At 37.6% G+C, this 19,635-nt stretch overlaps 1 protein-coding gene across 1 annotated transcript; it reads left to right on the forward strand.

The window, feature by feature from the left end:
- Nucleotides 1–11,063: 11,063 nt before the first annotated feature.
- Nucleotides 11,064–12,182, forward strand: LOC137391102 (uncharacterized). Its single transcript, XM_068077466.1, has one exon. It carries the CDS (start codon nucleotides 11,064–11,066, stop codon nucleotides 12,180–12,182), a length of 1,119 nt encoding a protein of 372 aa, XP_067933567.1.
- The last annotated feature ends 7,453 nt before the right edge of the window (nucleotides 12,183–19,635 follow it).

Raw genomic sequence — 19,635 nt, forward strand, 5'->3', positions numbered from 1 at the left:
ACATGTTTCCGAAATTTGCGTCACCGCTGTTACACTGTCACCATTGTTATACCCCTCAACTCATAATTATAAGATTAATTTGAGTGAATTTCACATTTAACAGTAATTTGTGGTGTTGTTGATGTTCTCATGTATATTACATTAGAACATCAACATATTATACTCATTATATTGTAAATTTAAGCCAGTGTGGGAACTTAACAAGCTTCTAGCAAGTTAGCAAATGGTTGCTACCTTACAAATGTATTGCTAAGACTTGCGACTCCGATACTGCAAATGGTTCAAAATTTAATCAAATCTACTCATGGGAGTAACTTGTAACAAGTGCTTGAAACAGAATATTGTTAGGTGGAAAGTCTGCTGGTCATTTCTGTTTTCAACATGGGTACACAACATCCGCAGATCAGATGCGTAAACACCGTAATAAAATACGTCATGTTCAAAACAACAGACTCAATATTTGACTGCCCAAGCTAGTCAGAATCAAAAGAGTAGAACAAAAAGAAGAGCTCAACTTACAGAAGATCAGTTGGAGAAAACTAGAAAAAGCAAGAATTAGAGTTTAGCAATACAGAGATCGAGAAAAAACTTTTGAAAGTAAAATTACCAGGTATGTACATTCATTTTTTTGTTCAAAAAAACTTAATGCTTTACTAAATCTGCGTACATTATGAATTTTTTAAGTTAATGTTTCAATTATTTTGTAAAAAAAAAGTTATTAAAGTTTAAATTCATTTTTTGTAGCAACCACTTCCCAATTTGACAACCCACGATATGAAGATAAAGCTGTAAAAAGATTGATCGAGCACTTTTCAACAGCCCACGCAAAGGTCGCCGGACTGTCCATAAATTAGCAATGACAGTTGGACTATCATTGCCGGAAGATAGCAATAGAGATGAGAAAAGATAAAATAAAACAAAGAAATAGAAAAATAAAAGTATGCCATTCGAACATTTTAATTTTTTACTCTTGATCCTGATGACCATGCAATTAGTGATCCAGAAAGTGAGCGCAATCCTGAACCCATGAAACAATTAGCAAGCACATTGAAAGAAGGTGATTTTGTGCTAACATTGCTGCCTGGAAAAAAAAACTTCGAGGCATTATGTAGGAGTGGTCAAAAATGTAGATGCCCTTGAAGCTGAAGTGCAGTTTTTTTAAAAGAGTGAAGCCAAAAAACACTTGTTGTTAATACAAAAGATATATCATGGGTAGAATTTCATCACATAGCCAAGTCTTGTCCTACTTTCTCTAAAAGAGGTCAGTAATGTTTTACAAAAGATTTAGAGCATGCAGAATTATCTAAAACATTTTGTTAGTACATTCTAACAATTACATGATCAATATTCATTTTTTCATCTTACGTTATTTAAGCTTAATCATGTTTGTCATGTATTATTACTATTATATTATTATACTTTATACTTTGAAACCAATAAAAAACATTTCAAGTTAAGGCTTGCCTACATATATATTGTAATCACTAGTTTTAATACCATTATTGATCTCATTGCGGTGAACTTAAATACTTATAAGTTTACAGAATATATGAAGCGTAATGATGGTGACAATTGGATGTAACAGCGGTGACATGTTTACACGCATGTAGTTCACCACTACCATCTAATATCTGTATAAATTTTAGTGCATATGTCAGCAAGCTTCTTTAAAATGAGAAAAATAAGTTTATATAATTGTGTTTCCCACCAAATCAAAGAGTTTCAAAGATAAGCGACTAGCTCTTCAAAATGCATATTTCTCTGATGTAACGCGAGTGACACACTAACTAAAAGATTTCTCAGTAAAAATTAATGTTAGTGTGACATATTATACATCATTCAAAGGAGCTTGTTGAGCTCTAAGAAAATATCTAATTTAAAATCATCTTAAATGCAATACCGATATTTATAATTAAATTTCTGCTCTAATTGTAACAATGGTATTTATGGATAGACCCATTTATGATTCATGCTACCATTACTAATATAGGCTTTACAGATTACTTGAAGCGATTAGCCCGCATGATTATATTTGTAGTATTTGCGTTGTTTTGTAACGCTGTTTCATCAAAAGAATACCTAATTTTTACAATCTAATTATATAATAATAAAATGTAGATTTAAATTAGGCCTCAGTTTGTTATTGTTTGTGTTGGCATTCATCTTTTCCTCTATACTTTTAGCAATCATCCCATGCAGGTATACAAAACCATGTCGCTATTATTCACAGGAGCTTTCCAGGACACAACAAATTCATCCAGCGCTTTCATGAACCAATTGATCCGTGAGTGATGAAAAAATATATTATTTACACCCAATGTTGGCATGAAAGCTGTATGCTGAATCTAATAATATATTCAGAAATATCAAAGCACAAGGAGATGTGTATTATAATATTTTATATATCACTTAGAATGCCTTTGGTTTGTGATATAAGAATATGTAGTCATTTGTTGCATAATAGTAAACATAAATTGTACAAATGGTTAAATATTTTGCAGCTGGTTGACATTTAAATAAACAAAAACTTTGCAGATTTATAATATCTTGAAAAATAACAACGAATAATTTGATGTTTACAGATCAATGAAAAGAAAGGTAAAATGGTTAATTCCAGGAAGTGCAGGGCACAAAGTCCTTTGTGATGCTTTAGGACAAGCGAGACTGCTAAACACATTGCGTCTGTTGAACCATGGTCAACACACGGGTGCTTTAGAAAACATCCACAGCCTCATTAGAAAACCTCCACAGCCTGTGCAACATTCTAAAATTACTATGATGGTGTAATATACAAATATTTGAATTGCAGGACAGAGCAGCTCCACTTTCAAAAAATCTTATAAAACCAGATGGTAACACAGCGAAAGAAATGCATAGGTCAAGATTCACATAAAAGTTAAACTCAATCCCTAGTTTTGTGTGAAATATTTTTTGACAAAACCAATATAACAGGCTATTCAAATTATAAATATTATGCAGTTCTTTGTATAACACGATTTAGATTTATGTAACGTAAGCTGTTAAATGTGGTGTTTTTATGTCATGGCATAAGTCAAATGATTGAAATATAATTATTTCTAAAACCATACATTCACTTATTCACTGTACAAGTCATGAAGATCAGCTAAGTAACGTTGCTGTCAGATTCAGTTAAAAGATTTGTAAAACCCAAATTTTGCTCAACTCAACTGAACTTACATTAATTTCCTACATCCATAATAAAAAGCTCCACTTCATCCGCGTCATTCTGATCTTCATCTTCCTATTCCACATTTTTGAAGCCTACATAACTCCCATTTGGATCAGGCCAAATTGTGCGAATGTAGGCAACAACGCATGAAGGAATAACTTTCCACTTTCTTCTTCCAAGGTATCTGTAGACGAAATCTGTATAGTTTCTATAAGCATGGTGTCTGTAGTTTAAATTATTCATGTTAGTAAACAGAAGAGCATGCCCTCTGAAGCCAAGATACCTTTATGCTTGAACCATGAGAGTTGTATGGCAACTTTCCGCAATATCTGATGTATTAGTAAATTAGACTGCAGGATGCAGCTATTTATACCGGGAATATACTGATCATCCTGAAAGTTTGTATTAGCCAAATTTTCAGGTAGCAACATACTTTTTCAATAGCTGTCGGCAAATCAGAACAATTGCCAAACCTGCAAAATTTATCTGGAGTTGGTAAGACGTCAGTGGAGGTAGTTGTAGGCGAAGCAATTGTAGTTGAAGCAGTGGTAGTGATAGTAGTGCTCGTGGTCGTTGCTATACTAATCGTTGTTGAACATGACAATGATGAATCTGACTGTCTGTTTCGCTTGCGCTCATTGAATCACGGGCTAGCCGGGTCACGCACTCAAAGATTTTCACCACGCACATACAAAACAAAAACAACAGGGTAGACCCACTTGGCGCGGTCTTCCGCACGAATATTCAAAAATACTAACATGTCAATTCTGTCGGCCAAACACAACCTACTAATGGATGAGTAACCTATTAATGCACCCGAATACCTCATATAAAATAAGCCAACCAAGTTACATAATGGTTAATACCCATATTTTCTCTGGAAATATACCTGCTCGCGATTTTTGGCCAAAAATAACCAGGGTTCATCATACACCAAAATGTCTCTTACGGGTTTCGGAGGTAGCTCGTTCTGTTTATTAAGTTCGGGCGTCCATATAAACACCCTGCCCCGAATAGAGGCTACAATGTAAGCCAATCACAATACAATACCTATGCGCTAGTTGTAGTAATGGAGTGGTAGTTCATTTACGTGTTCATGATTTATTCAACACATGAATTTGATTGGCTAAAAATAGTTTAAGTTTCGGTACGGGGACAATGGACCCACCCGATAATGTTAGATAGCGGACTACCTCCGGAACCCGTGAAAGACGATTTGGTGTATAATGAACCCTGGTTATTCTTGGCCAAAAACCGCGGGCAGGCATATTTCCAGAGATAAAATGGGTATTAACCATTATGTAACTTGGTTGGCTTATTTTACATGAGGTATTCGGATACATTAATAGGTTGCTCATCCATTAGTAGGTTGTGTTTGGCCGATAGAATTGACATCTGTTAGTATTTTTGAATATTCGTGCGTAAGACCGCGAAAAGTGGGTCTATCCTGTTGTTTTTGTTTTGTATGTGCGTGGCGAAAATTCTTGAGTGCTTGACCCGGCTAGCCCGTGCATTGAATAGTTCACCACTGGTATATTTAAATCTTCGCCCATCTTCAAATTCGTCATCAATTAGGTAGCTTTTGTAAGGAGTGGTTGTTTTAGCTGTGAGTCTTTTAGCCATTGTATTGTGAACGTAATAGAACAGCGTTAAATTTATTTTTAAGTTGAAATATTTTAGCGATAAGTGTATTAGCAACGACGGTCAAAATCGTGTTCTAAATGTGCACTTGTTACCGGATTGTCACAATTGCGAGAGACGTGCGATGTCCCTCACATTAGATCACGAATCAAGTCAAACGCTACGTGTCTCGTGATTGGATGAATGATTAGGATTCAGTGTTCCCAGTGGCGAGTCTGTTTCACACTCATTTTTGCAATGGCGTTATCTATCCGATTTTTGCAAAATATGCGATTGAAAAAAGACTATGTACTCAGTTATATGTGAATGCACAGGCATTTTTTGTTTTTAAAATATTATTCTGAATATTTATCTGTTGTAAGAAATAATTTATATTTTGCTAAACGTAGTAAGTTACACAAAACAAATAGGGTAAATGTTGGCCTTCATCAGTAAATTGTGTTTACTTTCCCTTTAAAGTTAGTCGTACCGAACCACAAGGTTTTGAGCCACTGCAAACATTTAGTTGTTGAGAAATTGAATAGTTTTTTTTTTGTTTAACAAAATATCACGTAAGCATCTTTTTCAAGCAAATTTTTAATTACAATTATGAGTTCTTTTAGCAAAATAACAAAGTATTTACATAGCTGTTTATTGCATTTTTTTCTTGTTAAGAATAAATGGTAACATGCTCACGAAATGGAAAAAATCTTCTCAAAAATACACCATTAATTATTCTGTATTCGTTTATATTTAAAAAATAGTTTTATATTTTTTAATATAAATACACTTTTGTAAAGCGGTATTACATGAAATATTGAAAAGTTACGATTATGTTCTGAACAAATAAAATGCACATTAAAATGGTTGTCCACTTTGTTACCATTCTGAGAGCCTAAAATGATTCTATTTTATTTCACTGTAAAGATTAATATTGGCATCTCATTAAGCATTGATTGTAAAAATGAAGGCAACAGAAGACATCAGTTTCTTATCTTTACTGTATTTGCTGCAAGCACACACTTTTTTAACAACTAACTCTATATTACTACTAGGTCTCAACTCTAGCACCTTTTGAAACAACGACAGTATGTAGCTAGCTACCTATGGAACAACCATTTAATTGTGTATCTCAAATTTTATTTGAACTTGTTACTACAATGGTGCGTTGTCAGTAGCACCGCTAGGCCTAGGCTGTATCTCATCTGTTTGGTTCACAAGAAGTGTAGGAGAGGAGGCAAGGTAAAGCAAATTTTTGTAGTCTCCTGCAATGCCGGGCAGTTATTATTTCGGACTAGACAGCCTGCCTGTGATCAGTAGTCCTCAGTAGTCAGAGTCGCTTACTGCTTGCAATTTGTCGTAAAAAATTAATTGAAATGCACTACATACTCATATTGCTTCAACCCTAAAAGAAGACCTCAGTGGGTCATCATGTATTCATAACTGACTTTTTGTATTCGTCATTTCATCTTCTATATAGGCCTACCTACAGGCCTTCCGTGCCTGTAGTCGGCAATCGTCTCGGTAGGTTATCGAAGCCTCGATAGCTGAATGACATGATCGCTGACGACAGTCAACTTCTACGAGGAGCCTGAGGGCCTACCAAATATATTTTTTAATTGCAGTGCATTTAAGCATTATGCCACTCCTTCTTGCCTCATCGTTAGACGAGGCTGAGCAAGCCATCAAAGCCCATGAAATCGAATATGGCAACAAGTTTTACACATACCATGAGGATGACATATTCAACAAGGATGAAAGACTTTTTGAATGTAATCTCATATCCTTAAAGCACTTTTTCTCCACTGCTTAATTTGTGATCTTGTGTTGAAAATGAACATTTTATACCTCGGATATTTTAGTGTAACCTTGATTGCGAAGTGTAACCTTGATTGTAAAATGTAGGCCTTTGCTTGGTTGTTGTGCAATAGAAGTACATGTCAATAGTAGTGTCAATCTAAAAATTCTGTACCATGTTTCTTAATTTTAAAATTTTATCTGCTCTAATTTAGCAAGGTGAAGATATTTGGAGAGGTAAGAAAGTCATTCATGACAGTCAAGGCTATTTATGTATGTATGGCGAAGAAAAAGAGTATGGCTGCATGTACGGCCCTGAAAGACAGCAAACCCAGAAGGAAAAGTACAAAGAACAGCGGAGGGTAAGTTACCGGTACACCAAGAATATTTTACTCAGCCTATTATAAGGGATGTTTTTGGACAGCAAAACTCGGTCATTGTATGTCCAATATATTTAGACAGGGCTATCCTTTCACGTCTTTGCAAATGCACAGATAGTATAGTGTGGATTTTACATAGAGATGATAAATAATATTTATTACTTTTATGGATTTTAATTTGTCTTATTTCTGAAATAGCTATCTTGTAACAAAAGCACGCGTGCACATTTATATTCTTGTAAGCCTGAAATCAGAGAATGCAGTAAATCTAAGTCTACACTACTGTGAGGGTTGCGACATTTCTAAGCTGTATTCGATACTTTGCTTTTGGTCTCATGGTACATCAAAGTTCAAAAACATTTTCTCTTATTTTAATTCATCTACACTCTCATAGAAATTCGGTAGAATTGCAAAGCAACAAGGACTTGATTGGAATGCTCAGATACCATATCCTTGACCCAATAGCCAGTGAAGTTTACGGCAATCTGTCTAATTTTTCTTGAGAATTTCTCATCCCGAGGCCTCACACATGCGCCAGATAGTATTATATCGCAGTTCACACCTTTGGTTAAACTTGGACGTAATATTTTATTTTACATTTAATATTTCACACCTAAAATTTGCAAAAACAATCATTAAAAGCAAGATAAAATGAATGCTTATTTTGGAGCCCTGGCAACAAAGCCTTTGTTTGGACTTTTTTGCCGATTTGAATTTAGTTAGATTGTGCCCACAAATAAAAATATGCTATACATGTGCATAAATTCATATATGTTGTCACATGGTGTCGATATACATAATTTACGTATTGTTTATATTTTTAGTCACAGAATCCAAAAAAGAGACCGCATCCTCAAGACAATACATCAGATAGTAACACGGAGGTACTCACTCACATAACCAGCAATAAAATTTTAGGCAAATCGTGCAATATTAGTTATGGTTAAATGTGGAATTTCATTGCTAGGCAGATCTTCAAGCCCTTTATAGCCCTAGATTAGTAGCTAGAAAAACATGAAGTTGTAGTAGGATAATGCAGAAGAACCCCTTGTGTAGGCAGGATTAGGTTTTAGAGACAAATTATTTGCTGCCAACTGTGATATTTGTTAAGTTGCCTGTTCACACCCAGCCAAACGTTCAATGCCACGAGCATTCTGATTTATAGCTCAAGATAAGGAGGAAACGCAGTGCTTGCTCAGGATGGGTAGGAGTAAGAGCAGAGGCTATGCAATCTTCCATGGATGTGGGGAGCATCTACGAAACGCCACAAACGACAGCATTATAGATGTAACTCAGACACCTGATGTTACTTTCTTACCTAACAGTCTGGTGAGCGGTAATATTCAGTAACTCAGTTTTAAAATTAGAACCCTGTTGCATGATGCTTTCGTGTCACTTTAGTGTAAGTCCTCAGTGTCTGAATTGGAGAGAGTTGTGCAGCGATGCTCCCAAATCTCTGATTCCAGATTTGTAAAGCATATCAAATCGCTAGCATGCGTTTTGCTCCAAATCAAATCACTTAGAAGGGTGACTGCTCAGCTTTCAAATAAAATAAAACTAAAACCATCATCTACTATGTAATTGATGGTTTTAATTTGATTTAATTTACAAGCTGGGTAAATTTTCATGGTGCTTTGATGCCAATCTCATGATTGGTGATTTGATGTGATTTGCAAATCTCTAATCAGGATTTGGGAGCATCTCTGGAGTTGTTATCAACTCTGAGAAGTTGATAACAAGGTGCCACAACACCATCCGATTCGTAGACTGAGTACTTGGACTAATGTCGCTGTTGTCTTCTACAAGTCAACTTTATGGGCTAAGTCGGTTGAGCAATGTAGGATCGGAGAAGATATATGAAGCCAAGAAATAATTGTGAAATAAAACTACTGTAAAGACAGTAATAAAGTCAGGAACTAGCAGAAGCAGATTTGCCCGGTTCTTTGAGATCGCCAAATTAACTTCCAGCTAATCACAATGTCCAATGTAACTTTCCAATCTACTTCATTAAATTAACAAATAATCTTCCTGTCAAAGTCAAAAATCGTCGCAAATTATGCCACTTGAATACTGCATTCACAGTACTTTACAAGTTCAAGGAGATGTAAAAACACATGCTATGATTGTTTTTATTTTAGATCAAGGATCTCCAAGAGGAGTTTGCAGGGAGTAAGAAATGACAGAGCATAAATGCTTCCTGAGGCTTTATAATACATGCAATATCTAGATAGGCATAGAACAAGTTTGTTCCCTATAGCTGTGGGTAAACTGGCAATGAAGGAAGGGCACGCCAGAGGGCATCTGGCGTGCCCTCCACCTCATTGCCAGTTTATCTGCAGCCATAGAGAACAAACTTGTTCTAGATAGGAATACTTTTATATGCAAAAACTCGAACTGTTTCAGCTTGGTACTGTGCTCAATTTTGAGTGAATATATTGATCAAATTGAAACATAACTGCATACATAAAACATTCAGGATTTTCAACACTGATTTTTTTTTAAATAACCCAGACTTAAATTCACTTATTTTCACATATCTACATGTAGTATATGTGGCCCTTTTCTACTGTGTTATTCTGCTCTCATTTGTGCTTGTTAAAGGCCTTTTATGGCTTTGGTGCTGATGTGGTAGTAATTAAGTTATGTGCAACATTTTCTTTTTATATCAAATAAAGTAAAATTATTAAACTTAACAATTTATCATGATAGATTCGTCCAATAACTGAAACAGCCTACTTCCTATCATTGTTCCAGTGGTCCATCACCAGACATTTTGTCATGGCACATCGACTTTTCTAACAATGTATGCTGTATAACATCAGCAAAGCCAATAGACAAACATCATGCTAAAGGTTTTGTGTGTGCTTCCCTCTGATTTTCCAGAATTGGTTACATTGTGCTTGTGGAGGTAACGAGAGAGCTGCTAACAATGATGCACAACAATTGCCACATGCGTTATTTATATTGGAGCAAGAAAATACACCATCATACCAACAGCAAATTATTTTGGTCACACAATGCTGTACATAAATAATAAATATATAAGCAAATTGACAAATGAATACCTACAGAGTGCGGTCATGTTCAAAATCTAAATAAAGTTAGTTGTTGGAGAAGTCGGTGTTTGCAGTAAAGATAAGATAGACTGTTGCCTTTTCACAATCTTTGTCTCACGATACGCTAACGTAAATAGTTACACTAAAATGAAATAGAACCTTCTTTAGCTCTCAGAATGGTAGCAAAGTAGACAATTGTTTCAATGTGCATTTTATTTGATTAAAGCATAATCACAAATATTCAATAACTTATGTAATACCTGTTGTATAACTTGGTTATTCTACCGGGTCAAGGAATATGACTTGCAGAGAATAGGGACTTCCGGTTGAGATCCGAAATAAAGTTGGCCGCACTATTCACTCTTATTAATTATTGATCTAGACGCATCGCCCTTACTACCCATATTCACACATGGTGGCAGTGATATATTTGTGAAATGGGAGATGAAGAAGACGCCCAACAACCACAAACCGTTATCGTACAACGAAATGCTCCTAGAATTGAGCCTCCTGGTGAAATCGTTCTTGATTGTGAACGTGATCTTAACTTTAGACATTTTAAGAGCAGGTGGCAATCATATTACATTTTGTCTAGGCTTTCAGAAGAGAAGGAAGATTACCAGCGTGCTCTGCTATTATATACAATTGGTGACAATGCTGCTAGAGTAGTTGAAAATAGCGATAAATACACAACAGACCAGTCACTCAACACTACCTATTTTAGATATTCTTGAACAGTATTGTATAGGCGACAGAAACATTGTGCATGAGCTTTACAAATTTAACATGCGAAATCAACTACCTAATGAACCATTTGATGCTTTTTATGCTGACTTACGTTCGTTGGCAGACAAATGTGCATACAACTACCGTCCTGCAACTACAGGGGAGTTGCTCCACTAGACGAGATGTTGAGAGATCGTATAGTGCTAAGTATTGTAGATGACAATGTAAGAAAGAAACCAATTTCTCAAGGCAACAATTTGACACTAGCTAAAGGAGTTAGGGTTTGCAGAAGCAATGAGGTTAAGTCGGCTGTCATGCAACCGGTGGCAAAAAGCGCAGGTCCTGGAGGCAATAGATGCTGTAGTAAAAAGGTCAAGTATTGCGTCACAAGGACAGAGGCCTAGCCAACCAACAAGACAAAGAGACTATAACCAACACACTTCACAAACGCAACAGCCTCGAGTTGCTCCACTCAGCACCAACACATGCCAATGCTATCGATGTGGGAAGCAATCTCATGCTAAAAGAGATTGTCCTGCTGAAGAGGTGAAATGCAGAAACTGTGGCAAGCTTGGTCACTGGCAGGCTATGTGCAGGAGTAGAGCAATGCATGAAGCTTCTGCAGAGATTGATCAGGAGTTTTTGTTTATTGGAGAACTCTGTATAAATCAAATTACTGAGAAGACCTGGATGGCTGAAGTAGATGTTAGTGGAAATAAAACCAAATTCAAACTAGACACTGGTGCCGATGGTACCATTATTGGTGATCAAGAGGCATGGCTAAAAGACCAACAACTGGAGAAATCACATGTTACTTTACTAGGACCAAGTCGCAAACGACTTCCTGTTCTAGGTACCTTGAAGGCTCGGCTGACTTACAAGGAAAGATCTATAACAGAAACAGCATACGTCATCAAAGACCAACCAGTTTCGCTTCTGAGTAGACATGCCTGTGAGAAGCTAGAGCTGGTCACTTGTCACATCAAAGACCAACTGGAAGTGACAAAGGAAATTCAAGCTGATTTTCCAAATCTGTTTAGAGGGCTTGGACTTCTAAAAGGTTATTGTTACAAAATCTCACTTCGACATGAGAGCAAACCTGTCTGTATATTCACACCAAGGAAAGTACTACTGCCTCTAAGAGAAAAACCTAGACGAAAGCTTGAGGAGATGGTACACCAAAGAGTGATATCCCCTATGACTGAGGCCACTGACTGGTGCAGTGGCATGGTGCCAGTTTTAAAACCTTCAGGCGAAGTACGAATCTGTGTGGACCTAACTGGCCTAAACAGAGCTGTTAGAAGAGAAACTTTTCCTATGCCAGCAGTTGATGATAGCATAGCTCTCTTAGGAAACAGCAAAATATTCTTGAAACTTGATGCCAACAGTGGGTTTTGGCAGATGTCTAGATGAAAGCTCCAGAAAGCTCACAACATTTTTGACACCATTTGGCCGGTACTGTTATAACAGATTACTTTTTGGAATTTCCAGTGCTCCTGAAATATTCTCACGAGCCATGTCAGGGTTACTAATGAGCATAGATAATGTTATATGTCACATGGGTGACATCTTAGTTCACGGTGCTGATTCCGAGAGTCATGACAGAACTCTGCGCTTGGTGTTAGCTAGGTTAGAACACGCAGGGCTCGCCCTCAATGAAGCAAAATGTGACATCGGCAAAACTTCAGTAAAGTTTCTTGGTCACATAATTGATGCTGGAGGAGTGAGCGCAGATCCTGCTAAGATAAAGGCCATACAAGAGTATCCAGCACCAACTAACAAGACTGAGCTAAGAAGATTAAATGGAATGCTCAATCAGCTAGCTCGCTTTATACCTCATCTTTCATCAATGAATGCACCAATGAGGGAATTGTTGAAAGAGAGCAAGACATGGGTCTGGAGACTCCCACAAGAAGAAGCCTTCCAGGAGATTAAAAAGGTCCTCACCTCAACAGCAGTCATGTCTCATTATGACTGTTCACTAAAAACCATTGTAAATACTGATGCTAGCCAATACAGAATCGGGGCCATCATGTTCCAGATTCAAAAGGATGGAACATGGAGGCCAGTTTATTATGCATCTAGATCTCTGACTGACATCGAAAGAAACTATGCAGTGATTGAGAAGGAGGCCCTCGCGATGGCTTGGGCTTGTGACAAGTTAGATCAGTTCTTGAGAGGTCTAGTTTTTACTGTGGAAACTGACTACAAGCCGCTCGTTCAGCTTATGAATGTGAAAGACCTGGATCAGGTGCAAGCCAGAGTTTTGAGAATGCGTCTCAGATTGATGGGATATGCTCACAAAGTTGAGCATGTTCAAGGCAGTCAGAATCATCTCTCTGACGCTCTATCTAGAGCACCTGTTGAGGAACCTTCTGTTGTAGATCTTGCCTTTGTCTCAGAACTGAATATCTGTACTACACCTATAGTAATTGAAAATCCACAGATTAGCAAGATCAAAGAAGCACAGCGTATTAACACTATCTGTCGGGAGGTTCTGAAGTCAATGAGACTAGGATGGTCCACTTACAAGACAGACGCCAACACGACGTTACACCCGTACTGGGACGAAAAGGCACATTTCACGGAGGTTGATGGCTTACTGTTATATAATCAACGGATTGTTATTCCCATCGAGATGCGGCTAGAGGTTTTGGATCAGATTCACCAGGCTCACCAGGGCATTACAAAACTTTTAGGAAGAGCCAGAAGATCTGTTTGGTGGCCAGAAATGTCAGCTCAGGTAAAAGAAATGGTACAAAGCCGCCGCCAATGCAAAAGCAACTCACCCACTTCTGTTGAGCCTCTCAATCATTCAACGTTTCCTGACAGTATTTGGTCAAGACTGGGAACAGACATATTTGAGTTTAAGAAACAACAATATCTATTGGTTGTGGACTATTATAGTCGCTATATAGAGGTCAGACGATTGGACTCAATGGGGACTCTTACTGTCATAGACAAACTTAAGGCTATCTTTTCAGCGCATGGCATTCCACAAGTCATGATATCTGATAATGGTCCCCAGTTTAGCTCAAAATAATTTTATGAGTTTTCTCGTTTTTATGGCTTTCAGCATATTACTAGCTCTCCTTGCTATCCTAAGTCCAACGGAGAAGCTGAGAGAGCTGTTGGCACTGTAAAGAGGATGTGGACGAAATCAGCAGATCCCTATTTGAGCTTAATGATCTACAAAGCTACACTCCTAAAGAATGGCTTTACTCCATTGGAGCTCTTGATGGGCCGACTTCTCAGAACTACTCTGCCGATCCTTCCTGCTCAATGTTCTCTGCAGAGGGGCACTGAATCAGTAGTTGACAAAGAGAAGGAAATAAGAGAAAGGACCATGATGAACTACAACAAAAGACACAGAGCACACCAGTTACCGGCGCTCAAGCCTGGCTCACCAGTTTATGTTAGGGAAATGAAACGGGAAGGCACAGTACTAAGTAACACTGCTCCACGTTCTTACAATGTGCAGACTGCTAAGGGAACAATCAGAAGAAACAGGAGTGCTCTGGTGTCTGTCCAGGAGGAGAGCCCCGAGGTGCCATCACCTAAAGCTTCTCCGCCGGGCCCTGAGAGTAAAGAGGTGCCAGGTCCTATGATTTACATTGAGGCAGACTCTTCAGGACTGCAGGCACCTGATCTGGATAGCGCAAAGGGCACGAGTTCGCATCTCACTCACTCCGCCAGTTATCCTAGATCCTAGATCAGGTAGGGGTTATGCTCTAGCTAGAGAGCAAAGGATACCTAAAAGACTAGAGGATTACCAGCTCTATTAATATGGACATGCATTCTAAAGACAATCAATGCTACATGCTACCGACCACTTAACTTTCTTCAAAGATAGCCGACTCCTAATACTTGAGGATAGCAATTAACACAACCTTAACTAAGACTCTCATTTTACTGTTTACTTTACTACTATTTGTTCAAGTTGTATACTTACTTTATAAGCTTTCAAGTCGTACGCTTACTTTAGCCTCTGTATTTAGTTTACCCCAAAAGTGCTTGTGCGATTCATTTAGTTCAGATGGTTACCCGCTTAGAAAGGGGGATGTTGTATAACTTGGTTATTCTACCGAGTCAAGGAATATGACTTGTAGAGAATAGGGACTTCCGGTTGAGATCCGAAATAAAGTTGGCCACACTATTAACTCTTATTAATTATTGATCTAGACGCACCGCCCTTACTACCCATATTCACACAATACCGCGTTACATACATGTAACTGCAATCATATTACAATGTATGTAAAGATATTTTTCATATACACTGTATAAACAAATACAGAATAATTAATGATGTATTTTTGAAAAGATTTTTTCCGTTTCGTGAGCATGTTACTACTTCGTCTTAACACGACAAAACTACGATAAACAGCTAGGTTAATACGTTATGCTAATTTGATGAACGATCTCATATTTTTAATTAAAAATTTGCCTAAAAAGACGTTTATGCTTTATTTTGTTACATAAAATAAAAAGATTACAGACTCAATTGCTAATCAACTAAACATTGACACTTGCTTAAATCCTCGTCGCTTAGTGCCGACAAAACATTTGCATTTCCGGATTAAGCTCCACCTCTACAAAACGACCCAGAAACTGATTAGGTTTTGAGCCACTGCCATTATTCTTGACCAAAATGTGATAGGGCAATACGTATTTTGTATATAAGAAAGAGGGAACAACTCTTAATTCACCCAGAGTGACTACGCAACCTTTGCTAACAGAATATAAAGGTCATACATGTATTTTATTTTTTCATGACCGAAAAATTTGAGGTCAGTTTTTGATGTTTTTCAAAAATTTTTGCAAAAACCAAAAGTCATGTGACTAGCTACTAAATCTCAATTTTTCTGTTTTCCCACGACCAAACAAGAGTGAAACGATTGATTGGGAGAATTATGATAAATGCACATGTCTACACACTTGTGTGAGTAGACAAACTACAGTTACAATTGATCAAGAGGCTGAGCTTGTAGCCTATGTAAAGTCCATGGATGGTATGTTGTATGGCCCAACTACAACTGGGTGGCGTAGTTTGGTGTATCAATATGCTGAGAGCAACAACATTCAACCATGAGTCAAGACAGGCTGGTTGGAATTGGATGAGAAGTTTCATGAGTAGGTATAACTTGTCACTGAGAAGTCCCGAGGCTAACTCTGCAGCATGAGCCCAAGGTATCAGCAGGCAATCTGTATCCTCATTATTTGACCTCCTGGAGAGTATTCAGGATGCTAAAAAATTTCCAGCAAGTAGAATATTTAACGTGGATGAGATAGGTGTTACTACAGTGCAGGTAAAACTTTCTATAGTGGTTTCTCTTTCCGGAAAAAACAGGTGGGCTGCCTGACATCAGCTGAGCGGGGTACCTTAAGCACTGCAGAAATGTGCATGAATGCTGCTGGAATGTTTGTCCTTCCCATGCTAATTTTTTCTCGAATTCGCATGAAGCCCCATTTCAAGTTACGTGCCCCACCAGATTCCTTCTGTGTCACATACCCATCTGGATGGATGCAAACTCAACTGTTTGAAATGTGAGTTGAACACTTTTTCAAGCACACTGGGTCTACCCTAAACATCTCAGCTCAGCTGATACTTGATTGCCAAAAAACCCACCCACAAAATCTCCTTGTAATACGAAAGGCAAAAGCCAACATAGTCACCATATTGTGCTTGCCACCACACTGTAGCCACCGCATGCAGCTCCTGGATATGTCTGTGAAGAGTCCACTCAGAACCTACTATACCAAGGAAGCTGAGGTATGAAATATTCTTGGCCATGTAGTGTCGTTAGAACAAGTAGCAACCTTATTTGGTAAAGCCAATGTCAAAGCTTCAGTTCCAGCAAATGTCATAGGTGGATTTAGGAAGAATGAGATTTTCCAAAATATTGTGACGTATTTACTGATTACATGTTTGAGGCAGCAGTGCTTACTGACAAAACAAAAGAGTGCAAAAATCTTCAAGCTGGTAATGCTAATATTTCACGTCTTCTAAGCTTAGCATCAACATTTTCATTAACTAGTGAAAGTACACCTTCTCATAAATGGCCAGAAGAAATATCACCCTTTCCTAAGAAATCAACTGACACACTCAAGAAATGTAAAGCTAACAATGGGAGAAACGCTATACTTACTAATAAAATTTATTTAGCTCATTTGATGGAAAAACCCTCAACAAGTAGCTAAATAACATTTAGAAAGAAATGAACTGAGCAGGCTAAGAGAAAGAAGACTCCTACAACAATAAGTAGCGACAATGACGACCGAGACGTTAGCTGTCTATACTACATTGATTCCTACTGGAAAGGTAACGCTGACAGTGGATGGGTGAAATGCAGGCATTGCAGTTGCTGGGCTCACGAGCTTTGTGCTGGCCTCGAGGATGAGGATGGTGACTTTATGTGTAAACTATGTATATAATTGTGCCTACAATTTACTATTTTTAAAACTATGTAATTTAATGTATTATTTTTATATTATTAGAATGAATAAATGCCTAGCAATCAAACGAAGCAATCAAACGTTCCTACTGATATTAGCGTAGTGTACCATTTTACCCACACTGTTGGGGTAAAACGAAAAATTGGATTGATTTACAAAACACCAAAAATCTCAATATCATAATAAACAGCTGCAATGAGGCTTTGAGCATATAGAATAGACATAAACAAGCATGCAGTAAAACATATACGTATTACTTGCCTCAGGATACGAGAGGGTGAAAATCTCATGTGCTGATATTAAGTATCTCCTTTTGCCCCTACTTCCCCTACCGTACAATGTATTTAGTCGAAAATTTAGTCTGCTAATCGTAAACTCAAGACAGTTTGTCAAAACAACAATATTTGACATATATGCACGTACATGTATCGTTTTATACATATGACATATATGCACGTACATGTATCGTTATATACATATGGCATACATGCATGTACATGTATCGTTATATACATATGACATATATGCACGTACATGTATCGTTATATACATATGACATATATGCACGTACATGTATCGTTATATACATATGACATATATGCACGTACATGTGTCATTATATACATATGACATATGCACGTACATGTGTCGTTATATACATATGAGTGTGCCCATAGAGGCAGATATAGTCCCAACTAAGCAACTTTGTAATACTATACAACTAGATACCTGGTAGTATCAAGACTAGTCGGTACAGCAGTACACCGACGTGCAGTGCACTAGGCGGTGTAATAGCGCTCTGTTTCTACTTAATACATTCTCTGATTCACCAACAGCCACAACTTCCCTGCCTTTAGTTTCTGTGACAGTTGCTTTCTTTAGTGTCTTGTTTGGATCTGAGATACAAATTGGTTGTCTAATCTGGAGAGGACTTCTCTCTTTTGCGGTGCTATTGTACTAGACTGCTTGCTTTCTCTTTTGCTCCTTTTCAAACTTTATCAGTCCCTGGATATCTATTTTTGGTCAGACACATTTCCCATAGAGCGCAAGGTTCTATTGTTAAGAAGCTGTGATGGAGAAGAACCATGGTTATGGGCGTGTCTCTGTACATAGAGAAGAACCATGGTTATGGGCGTGTCTCTGTACATAGAGAAGAACCATGGTTATGGGCGTGTCTCTGTACATAGAGAAAAACTATGGCTATGTGCGTGTCTCTGCACATAGCAAGGGGTACTTGGGAATCTATATTCTTACTCATCGTAGATTTCACAGTACGAACTGCACATTCGGCTTCCCAATCGCTTTACAGATGATGAAGAGAGCTAGTCACATGATCATCCCATTTTCTGAGTAGTTCTTTGAACTTCTCCAACACGAATTATGGGCCAATATCTGGGATTACAGTGTTTGTCAAATGGTATATATTTTAACTTTGTTACAAATTATTTGCGCATTGGTTGGTCCTCCACTTCGTCCTCTACAATGAACCTACCAAAATAATCTACAGCGAAAACGTATAGACGGCTATAGATCTAAGTCTTCAGGTGTTGATTTCTTGTAGAGTGTTCCTTCATTTCTACTCACATGCGCTTCAAGGCAACAAAGTAAAAGAGTCATTATAGACTTTCTGATATTCAGCCATATTGAGTCCTCCCCATGCTTACATGTGGCTGCTGTGCTTGAATACTTTTACATTAGCTCTCCTTACCGCTATTAGTACTGCGTTATATCTGGAACCAAATATTGACAGTTAGACATACAAGAAAGAAAAATATAAGTCACACCACAACTGTACACACCACGGTTTAATAAAAAAACATTCCCATGCTACAAGATTCGCAGGCTCCAGATAAAAAGAGGAATATTTACCCATATTTTTCTCTTTTCTAATCCCAGCTTCATGATGGCAGACAGTCGTGTCAGCCGAACAAGCTCAAGAGTCAATTTCCGAGAGAATAAGAGAGTGACTATAATTTTTAATCTCAAACAATTATTTTTCTATTTTTATAACTTGTAGTCTAGAGGTATAATTATTTTATGGACTTTCTTGTCTTAAAAATAAGCATAGGATCTTGGGAAAAACCCAATAATATTCTTTATCCCTAGGAATTCTCCTTTGGAACTGTGGTGTACATAGCTCACTTATGGAGAGCTCAAACGTAAGATTTTGGTTACATCAAGAATGATTACAACTGTTAGTAGCTAAGATTAGACCTTGTCTAGGACCTAGTAGCGTTAGCTACTTAAAACAGGATCTCCCTGTGCCTATTATCGCACAGGATCTTCCTGTGTTCGAACAAGATCTTCCTGTGTTCGATAATAGACTTTGCTCTTCCCACTATGCTGTGGAGTAATTAATAGAGTAATTAACTTCTATTGATTACCATCATCACCACTGCGGTGTTGTGAT

This window comes from Watersipora subatra, chromosome 1 (assembly GCF_963576615.1).
Source record: "Watersipora subatra chromosome 1, tzWatSuba1.1, whole genome shotgun sequence".
Lineage (NCBI taxonomy): Eukaryota > Metazoa > Bryozoa > Gymnolaemata > Cheilostomatida > Watersiporidae > Watersipora > Watersipora subatra.

Excerpts from the sequence above, each read along its gene's own strand:
- LOC137391102 (XM_068077466.1), top strand. The coding sequence starts at position 11,064 with ATGAGGTTAAGTCGGCTGTCATGCAACCGGTGGCAAAAAGCGCAGGTC.